General features: G+C 46.1%; 1 protein-coding gene across 2 annotated transcripts; it reads right to left on the bottom strand.

Moving 5' to 3' along the window:
• Positions 1 to 5,986: 5,986 nt before the first annotated feature.
• Positions 5,987 to 17,913, bottom strand: SIK1 (salt inducible kinase 1). Of its 2 annotated transcripts, none has more exons than XM_015883637.2 (13): positions 17,761 to 17,913; positions 17,060 to 17,176; positions 14,544 to 14,607; positions 14,182 to 14,343; positions 13,800 to 13,924; positions 13,562 to 13,685; positions 12,353 to 12,576; positions 11,970 to 12,119; positions 11,267 to 11,389; positions 10,778 to 11,003; positions 9,806 to 10,081; positions 9,059 to 9,290; positions 5,987 to 8,263 (listed from the first exon to the last, which is right to left on the bottom strand). In XM_015883637.2, the coding sequence occupies exons 1-13, from the start codon at positions 17,911 to 17,913 to the stop codon at positions 7,843 to 7,845; spliced, it is 2,397 nt and encodes a 798-aa protein (XP_015739123.1). In that variant the 3' UTR covers positions 5,987 to 7,842. The 2 variants fall into 2 exon arrangements, with proteins under 2 accessions (XP_015739123.1, XP_015739132.1); XM_015883646.2 differs by lacking the exon at positions 17,761 to 17,913 and adding an exon at positions 17,290 to 17,700.
• Between the last annotated feature and the right edge of the window lie 3,278 nt (positions 17,914 to 21,191).

Consider the following 21,191-nt stretch of genomic DNA (forward strand, 5'->3'; position numbering starts at 1 on the left):
AGTAGAGGAGGACCACAGAGATGATCAGAGGGCTGCAGCACCTCTCTGTTCCCGCTGGTGCTCTGGGGCAGACCTGGAGCTCCTCCTGCCTTCCCTCTGAAGAGGGCACCCACCTCCACACGTCAAATTCCTGACAGCAGGTCCTCCTTCCAAGCAAAATTCAATGTGCAGAGTGAGCAGAGCAGCCTAATGTCACCCAACCCCTTCAGACCTCCTGATCCTCTCTGCTTCTCACCACTCCTGTGGGAACACCACCCACCGGGACACATAGTTGGGATGCCTGAGGCTCATCAGGTCTGCTGTTCGGTGATTTATAATCAAGAGCGGAGTAATTAAGAATTAAAGCTGCCTTTCTGTGTCAGAGCCATTATAAAGACACTGCAGCAGCCTTTTGAAGCTATTTTCCCCCTGCTAATGCAGAAAGAAACCTTTTCCACTCCAGGACAAAGATTCATCATTTCACTTTCATATCTAATTGAATTCTAAGTGTTCAGACTCTTTCTTGCAGAGAGCTATTAACCCTCTTACCCCAAAATTGAGACCAATGCCCCAGTTTTTCTCTGGATCAAGCACTAAAGGGAAGGCAGCATGGGCAATGTAACTGCCTGACCCATCCGGCTTTGCAGTTAATTTGGTGGTTCTGTGTCCTTGTTCCTGCTGTGCTCACTTTCCATGAACAGAAAGCTAAAATGTTCATGGAAAATGCATTTTAAAGGCGTGTGCATAAGTGTTCCTGGAAATCTAATTTTACGTTTTTGGTAAAAGCGTTTGCTACCATACAAGGGGTGAGCAGGAAGAAGAAATAAGACGCTTAGTTCACCCCTGCACCACTGTCATCTTCACTCGGAGCAAAGAACAGAAAGTGTGGCTATATATCCCAGCAAATAGAAGAGCGGTTTGCAGGTGTTAAGCAAGCAGGACAAAGCAGCTAAAATCAAATGGTTTGCTGTATTTCTCTCTTTCTCTCTCTCTCTCTCTCTCTCTTTTTTTTTTTTTTTTTTTTTTTTTTCCCCTGGGCTCTCAAAAAAATATTTATCACTTTCTTTTAACCATCTGGCATGATCAGAGGTGTTTAAAGCTCAGTTTTTGTAAGATGCAGCTTGCCAGGGGAGATCTGTTTGTAAGTGCAGCAGGTGGCTGGGACACAGGCTGTGTGACAGCCCAGAGCATCGCATGCCTCCTGAGGGTGTAGAAGAACTCACCAAATCACAAAGCTCCTGTACCAGCAAAAGTGACATAAATGGTCAGCAAGGAGAGCAGTGAGCTCTTGGTTAGGACTTGTTTAATCCTTCCTAGCTCTTAACTAAGATCATAGAATCATTTGAGTTGGAAGGGACCTTTAAAGGTCATTTGGTCCAACTCCTCTGCAATGAATAGGGACACCTATGGCTGGAAGATATTTCTGTTGTCATAGAATAATCCAAAGATCGTCAGAAAGCAGCTGACCTGGGTGAGTGAATAGGGGAGTACAGCACAGGAGAAGTAAAGATGAAACCTATCCTGGTTCAGGAAAAGCTACAGTGCATCTAATTTCGCTGCCTCGGTGGCTGAAGAAACAAAGGATGAGATTGTCTGGTTCTGGAGGTCAGAGCTTTAATGTGCTGCTAATTGCATTTGTATCATAAAGCAGTGACGCTGTATTCGTTTTGATTTAGGAAAGCCAGTTCACATCACTGAGGAAGTGATCCATAAATTAGTCTGCTTCTCCTTAAATACAACAAAGGGAGAAAGGCCTTGCCATTTGGTCTCTCTGGTGACAGCGACAGGGCCCGAGGGAACGGCATGGAGCTGTGCCAGGGGAGGGGCAGCTGGGGGTCAGGGAAAGGGGCTGCACCACAGGGCGGTGGGCATGGAACGGGATGCACAGGACTGTGGGCACGGCCCCAGTGCTGGAGTTCAGGGAGCGTCTGGACAGTGCTACCAGACATAGGATTGAGTTAGGGTAATGCTGTGTGGAGCCTGAAGCTGGTCTTAATGATCTTTGTGTGTCCTTTCCTACTATATGATTCTATGATCTTCTAAGTGCATAACGCAGGGACCATGGCACTGACCCAGGTACTCGCTGATGCCCACCCTTGTTGTCACCGCTTTGTCACCCACCTGCAAGGAACAAAAGGGACAACATGGTCTGCATGGCGTGGTTCAGACTCATTCGTCCATTTTGGGGTGGGCCCACTCTACCCCACACTGGTGGCTGGCTCTGCAGGCAACAAGCCTCGGAAACTCTCCAAAACTCAAGTGTCAGTATAGCAGATCTGGGGATAAAGCAATAAAAATAACAGTAGCAGATCACTCAGAGCAGACGCTTTCACTCAAGAACTCTGAGTGAACAAAGACTTGAAACCGCTGACCTATTCAGTACAATACTACAATAGCTGTTGAAATGGCGTGGCACCACGGGAGCTGAAGGTGGCAAACGTCACATTCATTTTTAAAAAGGGCTCTTAGAGGTCATCCAGAGACCTGTGGGCTGGAAAGCTGGGCGTCCATACAAGGCAAATTGATGGAAACTGTCATGAAGAGCAGAATAGCTGGATATGCAGATAAATGCGATACAGCAAGAAACAGCATATTCCGTAGAGCAAGAGGTCAAGTATCACCAACCCATTAGCATCAAGACCTGGGCAGCTTAACACAGTCATAAGTGATCCAATTGCAAGGAGACGCAATGAGCTCAGAAAACGGAATATAAAGTTAAGGAAATGACTTATGCAATTCACCAGCAGTAAATACAAAGCAAGTGCCACAGGGAACACCAGCCCTAGCCATAAAAAGTCCACCAAGGGCTCTAAATCAACATGTCTGGATGGAAACCTCAGTGTCACCAAGTTTGCTGAAAACTCCGGCTCTCTGCTCAGCAGTTGTCAGCAAGGCAAATAAGAGCTTTGGGGGTTAGTGTAGAATGAGTAGGGAATACAAACAAGACCACAAGACCACCTCTTCTGGAACAAGCTGCCCAGGGGGTTGTAGAGTCTCCTTCTCTGGAGATACTCAAGACCCACCTGGATGCCTACCTGTGTGATGTGGTGTAGGGAACCTGGTTTGGCAGGGGGGTTGGACTCGATGATCTCTAGAGGTCCCTTCCAACCCCTGCAATTCTGTGACTCTGTGATTCTGTGTTCCTGCCCCAGAAACAGGGGCAGCTCTGCACATATAGCGGATGAAGAAGAATCAGTGAGGATACAGAAGACATTGCACAGAAATGTGCAGCGTTTCCATAGACAGGCTGACAAACTAAGTATAGCAGTATTCTGTTTGGTCACCTCTGCAGTGCTGGGATGGATATGAGAGGTCCCATCAGCTCACAAGCATTGCCCTTTCCCTAGGAGTATGCCCCTAAAATGAGCTATCTGGTTAGCTGTGCCTTTGGTCTGGGGAACTGACACTGTATAATGTGTTATATATGACATAAAATGTATATTAAGAAACCAGAATGTATCGCAGATGATGGTAAAGTCTGTTTACCCTGTGCAAACATTTTGCCTTTGGCGCACACTAATATCTATCTGATGCCTTGGGAGAAAGGCATTTCTGTCCCAAAAATCTATCTGTTGTGCCCCTGGCAGGCTGTACCAAAGACCAGCTCTTTCTTGATCTCACACAGATGCGCTGCTAAATCCATAAACCATGACAGTGGATTATCTTTATCATTGATTTAACTGTCACCGCTAAAAGTAGTTAGTGGCCATGAAATAATCCAGCAGCCATACTTGAAGCAGCGTCCTCCTGGGGCACACATTTCCTTCTATTAGTTCTTAAATTAATTCTCCTCCACTGCATGAAGCGTGCCTTATTCTCACTTTGCGGGATGAGTGAAATGGAAGCACCGATCGCTTTCCATCTCATGCACCATCGTTTTGTGAGCTCAGCTGCTCTCCTTTCTGACACATCTCCTTTCCCAGCTGACAAAGGCCATCATCATAGAATAATACAATCACAAAATGGCCTGGGTTGAAAAGGACCACAACGATGGACCATCAACTCCAGACAGGCAAAGAGAGGAGAACGTTCGGTATGGACTTGTATTGTGAGGAATGAAGCCAAACAGCACAGCATCCAGAGAGATACTGAGGACAAAACCAAACATGGTAAGTGGGAGCAGAGACAAATGTCAGAGGAAAGGCTGGAAGACGGTGACTAAAGCACCAAGAGTGAAACTGTACACATGGAAACTGAGTCCAGAGTCCCACGTTTAATTTGTTCTGGTTTTCCTTACCATTTCCAAGAAATCACAACGCTTTCAGACCCCTCTATACCCAAGGGTCAGTTATGTTGGCACAAGCTGGTGGAATTGCACTGATTTTTGTCCATTAAGAAGTCACATTCTAAGATTTCACAGAATTGCTGGGTTTAAAACAGTGCCCTGAGAACCGTGTGAAAATAGCAGCTGGTGTCATTCCTAAGCCGAGTCATAATAAAAGCATAACAAAAAAGTAATTAAAAAGTATCTCCGTTGTTTGTTCATACTTGTGAAAATCCTCACTTTGGCTGCAGCCGTGCTGAAAGCACAACCCTTGGAGAGCACGTGCAGAACCTCTCTGACAGTACCCGTGAGCTTCCTAACTTTGCTTTCTCACCTCCCAAGGGAACAGACTGATCTTCTGCTTCAGTCAGAAAGTTTGTCAGTTTCAGTCTGTTGAGCACATCCCTGCCGCAGCCTGCAGTGGAGGCAATGCCGTGGCACAGCCTGGCTGCAGCAGGTACCCCCCGCACTTATCTTTGTAGCTGGATGGACAAATACCATCGCACCCAGAACCCCTGCTTCCCTCACTGCTGCTCTTTTTCCCCTCACTGCCATAATCTGGCTGAGGCCTCTTTTAGATGAAGGTGACACGGACTGATTGCTCATCTGGTAATGACTAAACCACGCTTGACCATTTTCACTCCATAGGCCTCTCTAGCTGTCAGATTTTATAACCCGATTACTACAGACTTGGGGTTAGATTCAGACAGATCGCCTACCAGCGAAAGGCTCAATATCCCATTATCAGATTTTTGAGCCAGCCATTCCTCTTCATTTAGTACATAATAGAAAGCTCCAGTAATGTCCTGCGGACTCAGGCTTTAAAAATGAGTCTTAACTATGCAGAACTGGAGCTCCTGTTACAGCGCAGAGAGCAGCAGGAGAAAGAACTCCACCACAATCATACACAAGACGGTGATTTTCAAACGTTTTTTATTTAAATATTAAATAAAACACAGACTAATCATTTGGTGTACATCTCTCATTTGAACATAAGAAACAAAATGATTGTTCAGTCATGATAAAAAATAAACTATACATCTTAATTAAACCAATCACGTAGTGTCTTTAAATACCCTATTGCATTGCAGTCTGCAGAACAGCACTGTCAAGGTATCTACGAGAAAGAAAAAAAACCCAGACTTATTTTAAAATGACCTCTTTCTGCTCTAGCAAGAAATCCAAAGAGGTTCTACAGCAATTGGAAAAGGAACAAAAAACCCAAACCTATGAAAGTAAAGTGCTTGTCATTGCTTAGGACAGGAAACAAAACAATCTGTGGCCTTCTGATCCATGGCATTTAAACAAAACAAACAGCAAAGAGGAAAACCCGTTTTCAGTCTGTGCGCTACCCCTTACAGAACTGAAGGCAAAGGTGCTGCTTTGTGACCCGCTGGCTGCTTCTCACCCTCCTCTCCATCCACCTCCATGGGTGTGTTTTTTTGTTGTTATTGTTTGCTTTTAAATAGCTATAATTTAAAGTGAGACTTTGGTGTTTTCTCTGCTGCAAGGCACAGCTCATTCAGAAATTCAACTCAAGCCATTTTTCTCTTGTGTTGAAGCATCCAGACCACATAGCAGCAGTGACAGCAAGATAGAGATGCACCAATGTAGACACACAGATACTACACACAGATAAAGAGGTTGTTTATGGAGAGCCATAGACAGAGCCACATGATGTCATCAGCCATTCCTACTCCCATCAATTAATCTGGTCAATCTTTGGCTTTTTTTGTTTTTAATTTAAAAAAAAAAAAAAAAGAAGAAGAAAAAAAACAAAACACCACCTAACAGGTATCTGTATTATTTGTAAATGCGTAATACTGCAGGTTGCATGAAGCCAAGGTAACTTGAAGGCACCCTGTGTCACACGAGGGAGATGGGTCCTTGTAGCATTTAGACAAAAATGCAGCTATTTCCTGAATTCAACTTCCAGCCAAACTGGCTCACTGTTTGCTCACCTGCTTCCAAAGCTGGAACGCCCCACCCTGCTCATTGCTGTAAGGGCACGGCCTGGGCTCCCCTTTGCGCCTAAAGCACATCTTCTATTGCCGCCAACAGAAGTCGTGCTCTGCCTTGGGAGGGAGATGGGGTTATACCAGAAACACAACAGAAGCATATTACAAAATATAAAAAAATAACTAGTGTTATATAGTTTTCTGCTTCCTATTTATATACATATACAGCATTAAAAACCATACAAAAAAAAACAAAAACCAAACCAAAAACACCTACCTAATCCAAAACCTCGTTTTGCTAATACGCTAAAAACAAACCAGCCAAAAACAAACACCCAAAGATTGTGCTGTTTTACTCGCTTTTAATACAGTTTTGTTCAGAAATAGCTGTACTCCATTAGAGCAGGATTCTGTTCTAGCCTATTCCTTTTGTCTTTGTCAGAATATAATTATAACCTCAATATTGCACATTTCCCCAAGAGTCGGTTCTATTTGGACCCTGATAATGAAATGCATAAAAACATAATTAGCAGCAGAAAAAAAAAACCAAACCAACGTGCAGCGCTAAGAAATACCCTTCAGACAACTCTGTGGGCAATCTCCAGGAGGGCTTCTTAAAAAGAAAATGCTTCCCATCACCCCACTGCTAATAAGGGTTCCCTCCTCGGTGCCTCTGCAGGAATACAACAAAAAACCACCTTAGCACGTATAAAAAGATTATTTAGGCCAACAAAATACACGCATGTGTGCAGGTGCTCACACACACACGCACACAACCCCTGCAGAAGACCATACAGCCTGTAATTTAGATCCTATCAGGATCTAAAGGATGTATTTTCAAGAGATTCCTTGTTTCTGTGCTAATTAGAATGCTGTTTGGTTGTTGGCTTTTCTTTATCCTAAAACAAACAAACAGGTTTTCTAGCTGACATATCAAGCAGAAAGTTCACAGTTTTCATTTAAAGTATACAGATCTGGGAGATGCGGAATGGGGATGTTGGTTCCTTTAAAACAAAATGAGTGTTAACAGGAGGAAAAAGGAAAAAAAAAAGCCCCACAAATGGCAATGCTTCCATTTTTGTCTTCTCTGAATGCATAATGTTGCATGCCACTGGTTTTCTGTTTATTTTCTTTAAAAGAGGTAATCATCTTCACAAACCCATAAATGAATATTGTGAAAGAGGGAGGCTCTGGTCCCTTCTTTGAAAAGCCTCTCCCTGCTGTGTCACCACTACCGACAGCTGCTAATCTTGCATAACAGCAGAGCTGTATTGGTCTGACTTGAGTACAGTACCGAAGACTTCTTCCCCAACCGCATCCCTCCCTGTCCCCACAAATGCCCCACCCATCTTCCCCCATCATTATTTTTCCTTTAAAAAAAAAAACAACAAAATCAGTTTCTATTCGTATTTGTTCAGTGCAAGAATAGTAGAAGCAAAAAGACATACATATTGCTTGTTTCACTTCTATAAAGTTGCTAGCTTTCGGAGCCAGACAGCCTCTTCACATACTTCAAAATTTATTGCTTCTGAGAGTCACTCATCCTCACAACACCAGCCAGCCATGCACCTACACGTGCCGTGGAACAGTGGTGCAAGTTCTTTGCTAAAAGAGCAGCGTGAGCTGGAGCAGCCAGAGCTCTCATTTGACCAGGACAAACTTCCCTAGCTGGTTGGAAGTCAAGTCCTCCATCTCACAATCCCCGTGCTGCAAAGCGACAGCGTCATAGCTCGGAGACTGAGCAGAGAAACTCTGTTGCTGAGAGAATGTGGTGCCAACCGGAGAGACGTTGCTGCTGATATACAGGTGAGTGTCTAGGAGGTGAGCTGCTGAAGACACCGGTGACACGCTGACACCAAAGAAATGAGGTTGGAGCAGTTGGCTGTTGCCACCAAAGGCCAGCTCAAATGAGTTCTCTCTTTGTAGCTCTGACAACAAAAGAGAATTGGATGCTTTGCAGGTACCTGCGCTGTCAGGTGGGGGGAGGCCATTTGTCGCAGATGTTTGAGACGTCTGGGGACAAGCTGGCTGGAGTAGCTGGTGATGCTGAAGCTGGAGCATTCTGAACAAAGTCCAAGGATGGAAGATGTTAACTTGCAGTGCTAGAAAGGGTTCAAGATTTCCTTCCTCCTCTTCTACCCCTACCCTTACCCAATCCTAACTTTCCCCTTTGTTTCCTCCTCTCTATCCTCTATCCCTCCCTACCCACACAGTACAATTAAAGTGACTGCCATGCCAGATCAATGTGGTTTTGCTTGGTTTTTCCCTACGCTGAAGTTGGAAAGTACCCCTAGAAAGTTATCTGGCCATAATTTGGGCAGCTAATACTAGGTGTTTTACAGACAACGAATGCAGATTTTCCATCTTGCTTCTATGGGAACTAAGAGGTGCCATCGCACATGACATTTGAGGCCACTGGAACTGTGCCTCCTTTGTGGGCTGTAACTTTTCCAAATTACAAGGTCTCATTTCCTTGCCATGGGAAAATTACAGGAGGAGGCAGAAGAGGAAAGAAAGCATTCCCAAAACTAACAAAGAAAAACACAGCTTGCAATGAGGAGAAGTAATGTTTTCCCCCACAGTACCAAACTGCTTCTCTGTCCAGTGACCTCTAAATACTTGGACATAGAGACTTTTAAGCGGAAATGCACGTCCTGTGTTACACGTGCCAGTGCAGGAACCCACAAAGGAAGCTAAGCAGTTTATCTGCTGCCATACAGCAAAGCTGAGAGGAAAGCGAACGCCAGTGACCAGACTCCCCCAACCCATTTTGTTGCATTTACTCCTCGTCCTTTTTGCCCCCAACCAAAACAATCCCCAAGGAAAACAGCAAAACTCCTCCAGGTCAGCTTCTCACCTCTGCTGTTGTAGCACCTCTTCCAGGAGGTTTCTTCCCTCTCTGTTGCTCCCACTGCTGCTGTAGATGCAGGTGTTCGGCTGTGCGTGTTGGAAAGGGCTCATGGCACTCCTTGCTGCCCGAGATGAAGAGGACTGACACACCTGCCGAGCAAAGCCTTTGATTTTATTCAAGCCGAGAAACCCTTTGGCTCGAGCGTTCTTCCGCAGCTGCTGCCTAAAAGCCTTCAAGCCTGTGGGACATGAGGAGAAGAAATGCACTTTAAGCCTTCTTAGCATTTGACTGAGAGCCTACTTTACAGATCAGCCTTTCTGGGCAGCTGCCTCCATTTACGTGAGCACTGCACTAGAAGGAACCGTGACCCTTCAGTTCACATTTGCATCTCTGCCTGATGGACAGAGTAAAATTGATGTGACGGAACAGGGTTTGGGACAGCTGCACCCTTGTTTAGATGGACACATACACGGTAAAGGATAAAGCTACTATAAAACAAGATGAGCATCCCAAATTTTAGGAGGAGGGTGGAGTTTGCCATCCCACTCACAGCAGCAGAAACATGTTCATGAGCATGCTGAAGCAGTATGCGAGAGCCTCCCAACCTCAGCACCCTCCTCAAGAACTACAAATACAAGAGACAGTATATCCAGGCAGCCTCAGCGTAACCCCAACACAGGCAAGAAAACGACCCTTTTCTAGTGGCAACTGCAAGGTTGCAATATCCCAGCAACAAAGCAAGGAAGGAATTACCTTGAGTTAATGAGGTATCAGATGCTCGTCTTCCTTCTTGGAAGCTGACAGGCAGGAGAGAAGCACCTCCCATGCAGCTCTGGGCTTGTAACACCGGAGCGTCAGACTGGGAAGCTAGGAAGGCTGATGTCATCCTAGCTGTGGCTGGGCTCCCCATCATTACTTGACCTGCCAAACAGCTGCTCAGGGCCACTGAGCTGTCATTCGAAGATGAAGTAAGGCAGCTGTCTGAACTAGTTCCCTCTGTGGGGCTTGCTGAGGAGGAAATGACTATACCTGCAGAGGGGAAGGAAGGACAGAAAGAGCATTCCCAAGATGAGTACAGGAAGGAACAAACGTGACATCAGAGCATTCTGCCCACCTACACTGGCACTAATGAACAGCTGCAAGTCAGAGAGATATCCAGCAACTTGTGCTGTCACAGGGCCTGACTCCAGCACATGGTCACTGACAAATAACCTACATTGGGCTTCTGCCCAGCTGGCAGAGCTCTGCCAATATCTCTCAGACGTGCAATGTGTGTTATTTTTTAGCACGAAAGTTCCAACATAAGATTTTTGTTCTGTGAGCATTTTTGTTTGCTTGTTTAGTTCAAGGGGTCTGGATGTTTACCCAGTACAGTTAGCAATTTTTTGTTCCAATTTGTTTATTATTATTTTCTTTAAAGTCAAGTATGCACACCATAAACACGTTAAAAGAGCGGAAACAAGCAGAGAAGAGTTACGTCCTGCTTGTGAGAATGCTCCCTCTGAAAAGATCTAGATGAAATATAACAGTACAGCATCTCTTCCTGAAGGGCCATGCTTATTTATGGGAAGTCAGAACTAGAAGGGGTAGAAACCTCTTCTCTGGGCTTTCCTACTTCAGTCAAGTAAAAAATCAGCATACACTGTCAGGTATTTTTCTGCTGTGGCACACCTTCTCCATCACTTTCCTCTAATTAAGTACAACCTTCATCGCTCCCAGACTTACATGGAGGGGCATGCTGATAGAAGTGAGTAGTGACTTCAGCCAGCGTGTGTCTCCGGCTGGTGTTGCTAGGGATGCGGATAGGGTGGTCGTATGCCTTAATTTCATCTTCCAGCTCCTTCTCTTGCCTTACTTCTTCACTAATGGTGGTTTCCAGAAGGCTGCTGGGGGAGATGGAGCGATTCCGAAAGAGCCCGTTGAAGTTGGGATCCACAGGAAAAAACACAGGCTGCAAAACAGGTCAGTTCACAGATTTATTTCTGCACTACATTTTAAAGCTCTTCACAGCCCTGTGGTGTGCCCTCAGTAGGTGTACTGTTTGAGAGGCTACTACAGCACCATGCCCAAGCACCAAACAAAAGATTCAAGGGAGAGAAAAATTGTCACAACCCCTGTTCTTTTTAGATCAACAGAAAAAATTAAAAATAAACAACAAAAAATCCTCACAACAACTGAGACACAGTTACATGCAGTTTAGCTTAAATCACCCACCTGTAACGGATTATTCACGTCACAGTCCATTTCTGCCTGCAAAGACGGTTGAATCAGACTCTGAGGTTGCTGGTAAAGCAGAGATGATCGCAGGGTTTCATTCGTGAGACTGTCCTGAGGCATCTGAAGGCAGAGAGAGATGCACAGAAGCCATCACATACACTGCTGTTCCATGCGATTCTTCTAATATTGTAGGCTCAAGGAATTTCAGAGACACCTTCTGTGCAAGCCTTCTCCATGCACTTTCTATCAAAATTAACAAAGCTACTCTTTCAGTGCCAACACAAACACAAAGTACTTCTCCTAAGTCAGACTATTAAACCACAAGGACAATATGAAAAGGCACCAGAGCACGGTTAAAAGGGAGTAGGGGTTAGGAAAAGTCAGAAGAAACACACAGACTGAATCATGGAGTATTTCTGAGGATCCTACAGGGCGTATAACAAAAGGGTAACTGATCCACGCCTGACAAAGCAAATGTTCATGAGAAGCCTAGACTTCTGGTTCATTACTGTCTTGCACCAGAGTCAAACTATCCTCTGGATCAGGATCTACAGACAGCTTGTACTCAATCAATCAGCATTCTGCTGAAGAAGAGTAACCTGTCCTATCAGAGACAATTGGTCCTCACAAGCCTCAAGGCTGCAGTCTTAGTTTCCCCACAGAAAGTGGCAGAAAAGAGACCCCACATGCCCTCCCTTACCTCAGCATTGCTGATCTCAGAGCTCCTCGGCCTTTGCTGACGGCCAGTTGCCGGACGACTCGATAGCTGGCTACTTCGATACTCCTTGAGACGCTCCAAGAGCAGGTAATAAATAGCAGCAAAGTGGTTGTAGCTGCTGTTCTGTAGAGACTAGAATACAAAGAACCCTACAGTTACACATAACTCAAGATATACAGCAACATCTCATTATTAAGATTGTGTAATCGTGTACTCAAAAAAACAAGTAAAAACCCAGAAGGGAAGTGAAGATTTTACTACACTGTGAAACTGCATCAAGGCTAATCACTGAGCAATATACACAACTGAACCACTGGTGTTCTGGTAGTCACTGAAAACACATAGAAAAGGCAAGCACTTCTCACCTCAACAGTTCTCTGCCTGTCAATGCCAAGTGTTTGCATGATCCCAAGGACTTGCTCATTGTAGTCACCCAGGTTAGAGTTATAGTTTTGCATGGAGAAGGACAAAGACTGCTGCTGTCGAAGAGATGGATCAGCTTGCATCCACTTGTGCTGCTTTATTTGGGAAATGGTTATTCGCTTTGTTGGGTCTACGACTAACATCCGTCGGATTAGTGTTTCACAGTCTAGATGACAAAGACAAACTCATGAGCAAAGGGTAAAAATGACAGTTCAGCCCCAGGCATTTGCTAAGAAACTTTCCCACTGCCAGTATTTGAAGTCTATAAAGACAGGAATTAAAAGTTTTCTGAGCAGCTGATGCATAGTGACTGCTAAATATTCAAACCAGCACAAGAGAGGTACGTATTTCATAAAAGCAACGTGTCATTGAGCAAAATGATGCTGTATTTGCTAAAAGCAGGTTTCAGTTTGCCCTCTACCTTGCAAGGGGGCTAATTTTGAGTGGATGTAGGTTTAATTATGGTACACCCACTTGAAATAGGTTAGGATTTACTAAGAACTACCGTAAATATTAAAATATCAACTCCCAGTCCAAGCATACTGCTTATTTATTTACAACCAGGGAATCAAAGCCATTCACAGCTATAACAGATAAAGGTCAGACTTTAAAAGATATTCCACTGAAGAGAGGCATATTCATTTGTTTTCAAACCCTAATCGGAGAGATCTGATAATACCTCTCAGCTCCTTTTTCTTACCAGACTGCCCAAGTGCAAACATTCAAGAAACAGTGCTAAGTTTCACTGTCTCTGCTCTCCTTGGCAGCAAAACCACACTGAAACATACCCCTTTTATGTACTTTGAATATCTCAGAACTACACCCACCTCACCATTGCAAGCCAGTCTCACTAAAAACTTGTTTTTTCTCTTTTGTGAGTGATTATTCCTACAGCTAGGGTTTCAATTTTTCTAATCTAAAGCAATACTCTTAAGAAATGAAATGATAGCCTTTTAGATACACCATAAAAACATCTACAATCAGCCTCCGATCTTAAGTGCTACCCTACAGAAATCACTGGACACATAAAGACAAGGTGATTGCCAACTGCAAAACCAGCCCCATCTGGTCACTGCCTCAAGGAAGAATAGGACAGCTACTCCTTTAGTCTCAGTTCCTTTTCTAACATTAAGAATCTGATCACAAAGCACCTTCAGACATGAAGTATGGGATGCGGAACCGCCCCTCCAGCACTCTTTGCCTCAGAGTTGGTAAATTGGGTCCATCAAATGGTAGAGAACCACAGACAAGGACATAGAGCACCACACCAAGGCTCTGTCAACAGAGAACAGCACAGCTTATGAGTGATTCCAGTAGAAACAACAGTTTGCAAAGTTCACAGTCCATAACAAAGCGTGAAACAGAATTCCAAAGGAATATCACACTCACCCATATATCAAGGTGAGGTCCTTCATACTCCTTGCCTTCAAAAACTTCTGGAGCTGCATAGGGTGGGCTTCCACACCAAGTGGAGAGTGGCTCTCCTGACTTGTAGAAGTTTCCAAAGCCAAAGTCTGGAAGGAAGGTAGAAGTCTGGTGTAAGACATCACTCGGCCACATGCAAACTGTTTAGAAGTAGCAGAAAACAGAGGGAAGGGAGCAGGTGTGTCTCTGCATATTCATTTCATTTTGTCCAGAGGATATATTCAGCAAAATACCAGTGACTTTAACTTTCAGTCACTCCAAATACATTTATGAGATTACGCTAGGGAGACTGAATTTGACCGCATGCCAAATGACATTTATAGAGTAACCAGGCATTTCTCATTACCTGCTAACTTGATATTCATGTTAGCATCTAGCAGAAGGTTTTCTGTTTTGAGATCCCTGTGCACTATGTGGTGGCTGTGGCAGTATTCCACTGCTGAAAGAATCTGCCAGAACTTCTTCCGCGCTTCGCTTTCACTCAAGTGCCCATTGGAGGTCAGATGATCTGCAAGACAAAACAGAAGAGGCACAAGACTTAGAGATACCTGGAAAATGATTTTGTAGTCTTCCAGATGCTGCACTTGCTGTTTGACAGCTGACGACAGTGACTCTGGGTTTTTAATGTGAACAGGTATTACTCAGGAAAGACAACAATATGGTCAAGAGCTCTAAATCTCAAGAAATGTGAGGTACTGTTGAACTTACCAAACATTTCTCCATTCTTAGCAAACTCAGTAACAATGTAAAGCATATCCTTTGTCTCCATAACCTGCCAAGACACAAGAGTGGACATGCTTAAAGAAACACAGGCCTCTATAGTTACTTTCATTTCCCTAAACGTGTTATCAGTTCAGTTATTTATTTGCCATAGTAGCTGGCAGTAAAGACACTTAATTTTGCACTGCAATGTTTTTTTCCTAGCAAACTGGTAACGAAAAAGATAATAAATGAATGCTTCTATGCCTACAACATACAGCAGCTTCCCATGGTATTGTTCTTACCATTACTATGCCACGTAATCTCCATAAGATAACTGATGAGCATTTATGATTTTATATACTTCCCTGAGTTCCCTTTTTGGTTAAAATATGCATAAATGGGTTTCTAGCTCTTTGAACTTATTTTGAACTCATGAGGACACAAAGCTGACTTAAAGCCATCTTTGTTTCACCGCTAGCATGCACTCAGATCAGGAGATACCCGCAACTTGGAAAACCAAGAAGTGTTACCAAACACCCCACTCCCATTTGGTGCTGGCTGGGGGCACAGAAAGCCTCCCATGTGAGTGAAAACAGGCAGTTGTTGGTGCTACTGCAGCGCTTGAGGCACATCGACAGCTGTAACTGGGCTGGTCAACATTCACTTACCAGCCACGTGCAAAACAGTAATCATCAGAGGAAGCTGACACATCTTTGGGGGGGAGGGGATGGAAACAAAACTAAACCCAAATAAAACCGAGCATCTGGGAATTCATCTTCACATACGACGCCACATCTCTTAAATGTCACATTTCAGCTTTCAGAAATACAACCTTTCCCCGGAATAGGACTCACAGGGAATCAATACTCTGTTTCTGAGGCAGGAGGTTCTCAACATATTAACAATCAAACAAGCGTCAATACTACTTCAAAGGCTGCAATTTCCAGCTTCCTAACACATAACCTTATTTGGAGACTCTTGTCCTCCCTTCTACAAGTACACACAGACACAAAACGAAAACAAACAAGAAGGGAGCAAAGGAAGAGAGGTTCCCAGTTGAAAAAACTGAAGGAAAGTGTTCTGGGAAAAATGCCAGCTGGATGAAATTAAGACGCTGCGCTGAAACTAAAACAATGATGAAATAATATAAGAACACACACCCTACGTCGGTATGTCATCTAATTCCATCCCTATTTCTCAGCCTCCCCCGAACAGGTAAAGCATCAGTTACAGCAACAAAGCAAAGAAAACTTTGCTGAAAAGAAATTATGGTCCACTACCAACGTCATTTGCTCAATCAAGTGAAGTGGTTCAACTGGATGGAATTTAACCTGCTTCTCTAACAGCTTCCAAACAGCATTTTCACCCACATCATTCCACCGAAATGAAATCAACCGAACTGTTAGAAGGTTTGGGTATATCCTATGGGCAGCGATGACGTCAGACGTTAACGCAAAAATCATTTTTGTCAGGATGGTGTAAGGCTGTAAATGTCAAAGCAATTCACACGTGTCAAGGTGCTTGAAAACAACGCCTTGCCTAAACACCTGCTCTACTGGCTCCTCAGCCTTCCACGTCTCAAAAGAGAAGAACGTTCATTAAGCCAACCAACCCAACAGTAAGATAACAACCTGACAGTTGCGTGTACGACAGCGCATAGGATTTCAGACCTGCTGCTTCATTTCTTAATCCATTCCTCTCCCCCTCCGTCCTTCTGGCCAGGTCCAGACAGACCGTTGATACCTCATCTTCTTAAATCCGCACGGCGCTATTTAAGATGATTAAGAGGAACATACACCAAACGCTAATTGGATCAAAGAGTCCGAATTTGCAAGGCAGCCCTCGCTCACTACACAGCTGCCACCCTGCCTGCTGCACAACACGTTTGTGTGGAATCTTACTTTTACTCTTCCAATACCCTTATAAAGGCAAAAGCAAAAGCGCAGAAACCAAACGAATCCAAATCAAAATCCACACCTTGAAACTCTACAAAGGAAAAGAACTTTCAGAGTTCTTTGCAAAACTACACGAAGTGGAACAGAATAACCCAAACGGGTCATTTCCTCGCATACTCTATGATAGTAATAGTTCTAAGTTTTTTCTTTTTGATTGAGTTTATTTGTTGTTGAATTTGCTTTCGCTTATGGCAAGCCCAGCTTTTGTGCCTGCTACTCTGCTGTCCTAAGAGAGCTTAAGCCCTCCTCATATCAAAAACATGTGAGAAGCCTCAGTCTTCCAAACACAAAGCAAAGGAGCTGGGAAGGCAAGTTAACTCTACAAGTTCGGACAGACTGATCCTTGATCTGAAACAAACTTCACTCTTTTTTCACCCTTTTGTCAAGAAACTGGCAAGCGCACAGGAAAGGTGACTTTAAACAAACAAAACACCCTGCTTTAAATGAACCGTAGTCTCCAAAAACTCTTTCAGTTCGCATTCTCCCAGCAAACATTTCATGCAAAATCAAATGCAAGAGGACAGGCATAGCTCATCTGCATGGCGTGCTTCAAAGCTGACCTCTTACCTGATAGAGCTTGATAATGTGGGGGTGATTCAAAAGCTTCATTATCTGCACTTCTCTATAAATCTTCTCCAGATTGCTCGGGTCTAACCTCGTTTTGTCTATTATTTTTATCGCGACCTACAGATTGAAAAACACATAATCACATCAAACAACCGCTGGCATTCCAAAATGGATACACTTATTACGATGGGGAGAAGAAACACCACACACAAAGCCAAGCACAAACTCACAGCACACACGCAGGGTGGACTTTAGATACAGTGTAGCCGGAGCCGATGGTGTTTTCCCGAGCTGCTCCAATCGCATGCAACCAGACCGACAGAACTGCAGAAGGCAGCGCTGGATTCGGTAAATCTTTTAATCCAGCGAAAAAACCGCATTCTTATAAGGGAGTATTTTTGCTTTTTTCTAGGAGAGGGCGGTTGGGACACACAGTACACATACGGCAGCTGCACGGCCACGGGGAAGCAGCCTGCAAAGCAACACGGCGAGTTCTTTGTTCTTTGAGCCTGGCAAAGGGACCGGGTGGTCCCGTGGGGAGACAACGGGGGCTGCGAGATCCACGTGCAAAGACTTCATGGGGTGCGAAGGTCCCGCAGCTGGGACTCACACAGAGGGAGCGCTCCGGGAACGACGGCTCCGCTTTCATTCTACGCTTAAATAAAGCAGAAAGCAGCCGTCCGGCTCGGCCCCGCACCCACCTGCGTCTTGGTCACCCTGTGGCGGGCCAGCTTTACCACGGCGAAGTTGCCTTTCCCCAAGGTCCTCTCGATATCGTAGAAGCCGACCCGCAGGGGCCGGGGCTGTGCTGCGCTGGGAGCCGGCACGGAGGCGTACTCTGACATGATCACCATGGTTCAGGCGGCCGAAGGGCACCGCGCCGCGACTCACGACGGCGGCGGCAGCGGCATCGGCGCTGCCCACGGGCGCTCGCACCTCGCACGGGGACGGCGCGGCGCGGCCCGTCGGATCGCACGGAGCCCAGCTCTCTTTTCCTTCGGGGCCTCGGGCGGCCGCTCCGTGACAGCCTCTCCCCTCTACCTGGCGGGCTCACTGCCGCCGCCGCGGTGCCGGTGTGTGAGCGAGAGAGTGAAGGAGGGAGTGAACGAGAGAGGGAGGGAGGGACGGAGAGAGAGGGAGGGAGCGTTCGCCGGGGGGCGGGCGGCAGCACGCGGGATGTCCCCCCGCCCCTCCGCCCCCGGGGGGCGGGCGGCAGCACGCGGGATGTCCCCCCGCCCCTCCGCCCCTCTGTCCGCCGAGCGCGGCCCCGCCCACCGCCGAAAGCCGAGAGCGGGGCCCATTGACGTCACTTTGACGCCAGAGAGACGCGAGCCCAGGCGCGAGGCTGAAGGAGAGCGAGACACCGCTCGGTTGCCAAGGAACGGGCGGCGCTGACGGCAGCGCTGATGGAGCCGTCGCCCCGGCGACAGGGGGCGGTGACGTCAGGGCGGACGGAGGGAGGGGGCACCTGGGTCTCCCGTCCCCGCCCGGGGGGAGGAAGGCTCTCCGCCGTCACCTGACGCCCTCCCGTCTCCCGGCGGGGTCGCCCCCTGCCGGCGTGCGCGCCTCGGCGGCCGTTAAACGCCTCCCCTCAGCGCCGCCCCTCAGCGCCTCACCACAGCGCCTCCCCTCAGAGCCTCACCTCAGCGATGCCGTGCACGGAGATCGGCGGAGGCGGTGCCCGTCTGAGGGCTGAACTGCACGGCTACAGCGGCGAAAACGGTGCCGTGGATCCCCCGACTGGGCACCAGCACGGAGGATGAAGTGAAACAAAGAGCCCCCAGTGAAACGGGCTGCCCCCAGGGAGCTGGTAGAGTCACCGTCCCCGGTGGCTTTCAGGAAGAGGGTAGATGTGACGCCGAGTGACTGGCTTAGAGTACTCACAGGCTCGGGCTGACAGTTGGACTAGATGCTTCTTCAAGATCTTCCCAGCTGTACTGATTCTATGGTCTGAATGGAGCACTGGAACAGGCTGCCCAGGGAGGTGGTGGAGTCTCCTTCTCAGGAGATATTCAAGACCCGCCTGGACGCCTACCTGTGTGACGTGGTGTAGGGAGCCTGCTTTGGCAGGGGGGTTGGACTCGATGATCTCTAGAGGTCCCTTCCAACCCCGACAATTCTGTGATTCTGTGATTCTATGAATACACCCACAGGGCTGTTATCTAGGAGCAAAACTTGGGAAGTGGAGTCTTTCGCACGCTGAGGTGGTTTGGAGTTCAAAAGCGACATCCTACAAGTGCCAAAGATGTTTCCCTCAAGGTCCACTGCCAGAAGCAAGTAGATGTTCCCTCTGCACACACACACTGACCAAAGTTTGCACATTTGGACTCAAATTCCAGCTTCAACCTGAAAATGAGTCTTGAACGGTGCCTGCCTGTTGATAACATCTGTTATTCAACTTAGTCTTTGTTAGAGTCAACCTAGGCTGTTCTTAGAGAAGTAGTGCTCCAGCTGGTGACTGGACCATATCGTCTTCTCTGCACTCCAGCCCAGTGCATTCCCTCCTCCCCATGGCTCCCCATGCCGCTTAGACTTGATGATCTTGGAGGTCTTTTCCAACCATAGTGACTCTATGATGCTATGGTCTCCTGGTCAGAATATAGTTTGTCTTCATCTGAGGTCTTTGCCTGATCACCACCCTCAGTGGCATACAGGACACATATGCAGGTCTAATATCCAGAGGCAACTGGATCAGTCAGGCTCCTTGAAATTAAGAGATACACAGCATGGCTGGAATCAACGTGATGGTTTTCATCTCTAGCTGATGGTTTCCTGGAGACTCATGATGAGAGATGGAGAGAACTGATGGCCTCCACTCCATGAGCGATGTATAGAGAGCTCAAAAGGGAGCTCAAGTTGCACCAAAGGAAATTTAAGATTGGATATTAGGAAGAATTTCTTCTCAGAAGGCGTGGTGAGGCAGTAGCACATGCTGCCCGGGGAGGTGGTGGAGTTGCTGTCCCTGGAGGTGTTCAAGAACCATGTGGATGTGGCACTGAGGGTTATGGTTAGCAAGCATGGTGGTTTCCAACATTTACGATTCTGATTCTATATTGCTTTCATTACCTAAAGCAACCTGGGTGCTAGCCCTTTGTGAGGCCAGTTGTGCTACAGGCTCCTTCATCTAGAAACATGGAGACGCAATGCCTGAGTACCTGCAGGGCTTGAAATGGAGGTGGGAGATAGCTGTAGCTTGCAGAGCTGGTATCCAGCAGCCTGAGGAAGGAGCTGCTCACGTGAAGGCAGTAGTATGACCCAGGCAGGTCACGGGGCTGCTGTGCCATTCTGTGGGAGGGGGGAATAGCATAGAACAGGCTATTGCAACATTCAATTAGCACTTACATGGTGCTTGGTGTAACTCACATGTGAAGCTGGCATTATTATTATTATTAAGCTAACAGTGTATTCTCCATGGAGCTCAGGAAGAGGAGGTGACGCACAAACAGCATATATAGTAGCAACTGCATGTGAACAGCGCCCCAGGAGTTATAAAGAAAAAAATTACCTTAATAATGGTTCCTCTGCTGTGGTGGGATTTTCCTCCCTTTAATTATAGTTGCTGTTTTCATTTCAAATTGATTAAGTGTTTTAGTCTGGCAAACAGAACCAGTCTTTTTAGAAAGAACACACAAGAAGGACAGCCCCAGGTGGGGAAGTAACATTTTTTCTTTCTTTTTAAAAGACTCATGATTTTTTTCTTCCCAAAAGTGACTGAGGATTTGGTGCTCTAAGAAGAAGCAGTCACCTGTACCATGGAGACTGTAACGCTGCATCAGAGGATTACACTGAGGAGAACCCAGGGTTTTAATTACCTTCATTAGATGAAAGAGGCAAGAAAAATGTTGGAATCATTGCCATCTGCAGAAGGTATTTAAGCAGATCTGCAGTCCCTAGCCCAGGAGATGGGGTACATAGAGCTTCTGCAGTGGAATGGAGTACACATGGTTTCCAAGAATGATCATGCTGATGTCTGATTCATTGAGAAATAAAGACCTCCTACATCTATCACTCTCAGCAGCCTTTCAGTATTTAACTTTTATTTTCATGCATAAGGGTCACGACAGTTTCCATCGGTGCTGCTCAGAAGTTGCACAGTTTTGGTAACATAATTTAGTTGTTTTTCTTCCACTTT

Source organism: Coturnix japonica, chromosome 1 (genome assembly GCF_001577835.2).
Source record: "Coturnix japonica isolate 7356 chromosome 1, Coturnix japonica 2.1, whole genome shotgun sequence".
Taxonomy (NCBI): Eukaryota; Metazoa; Chordata; class Aves; order Galliformes; family Phasianidae; genus Coturnix; species Coturnix japonica.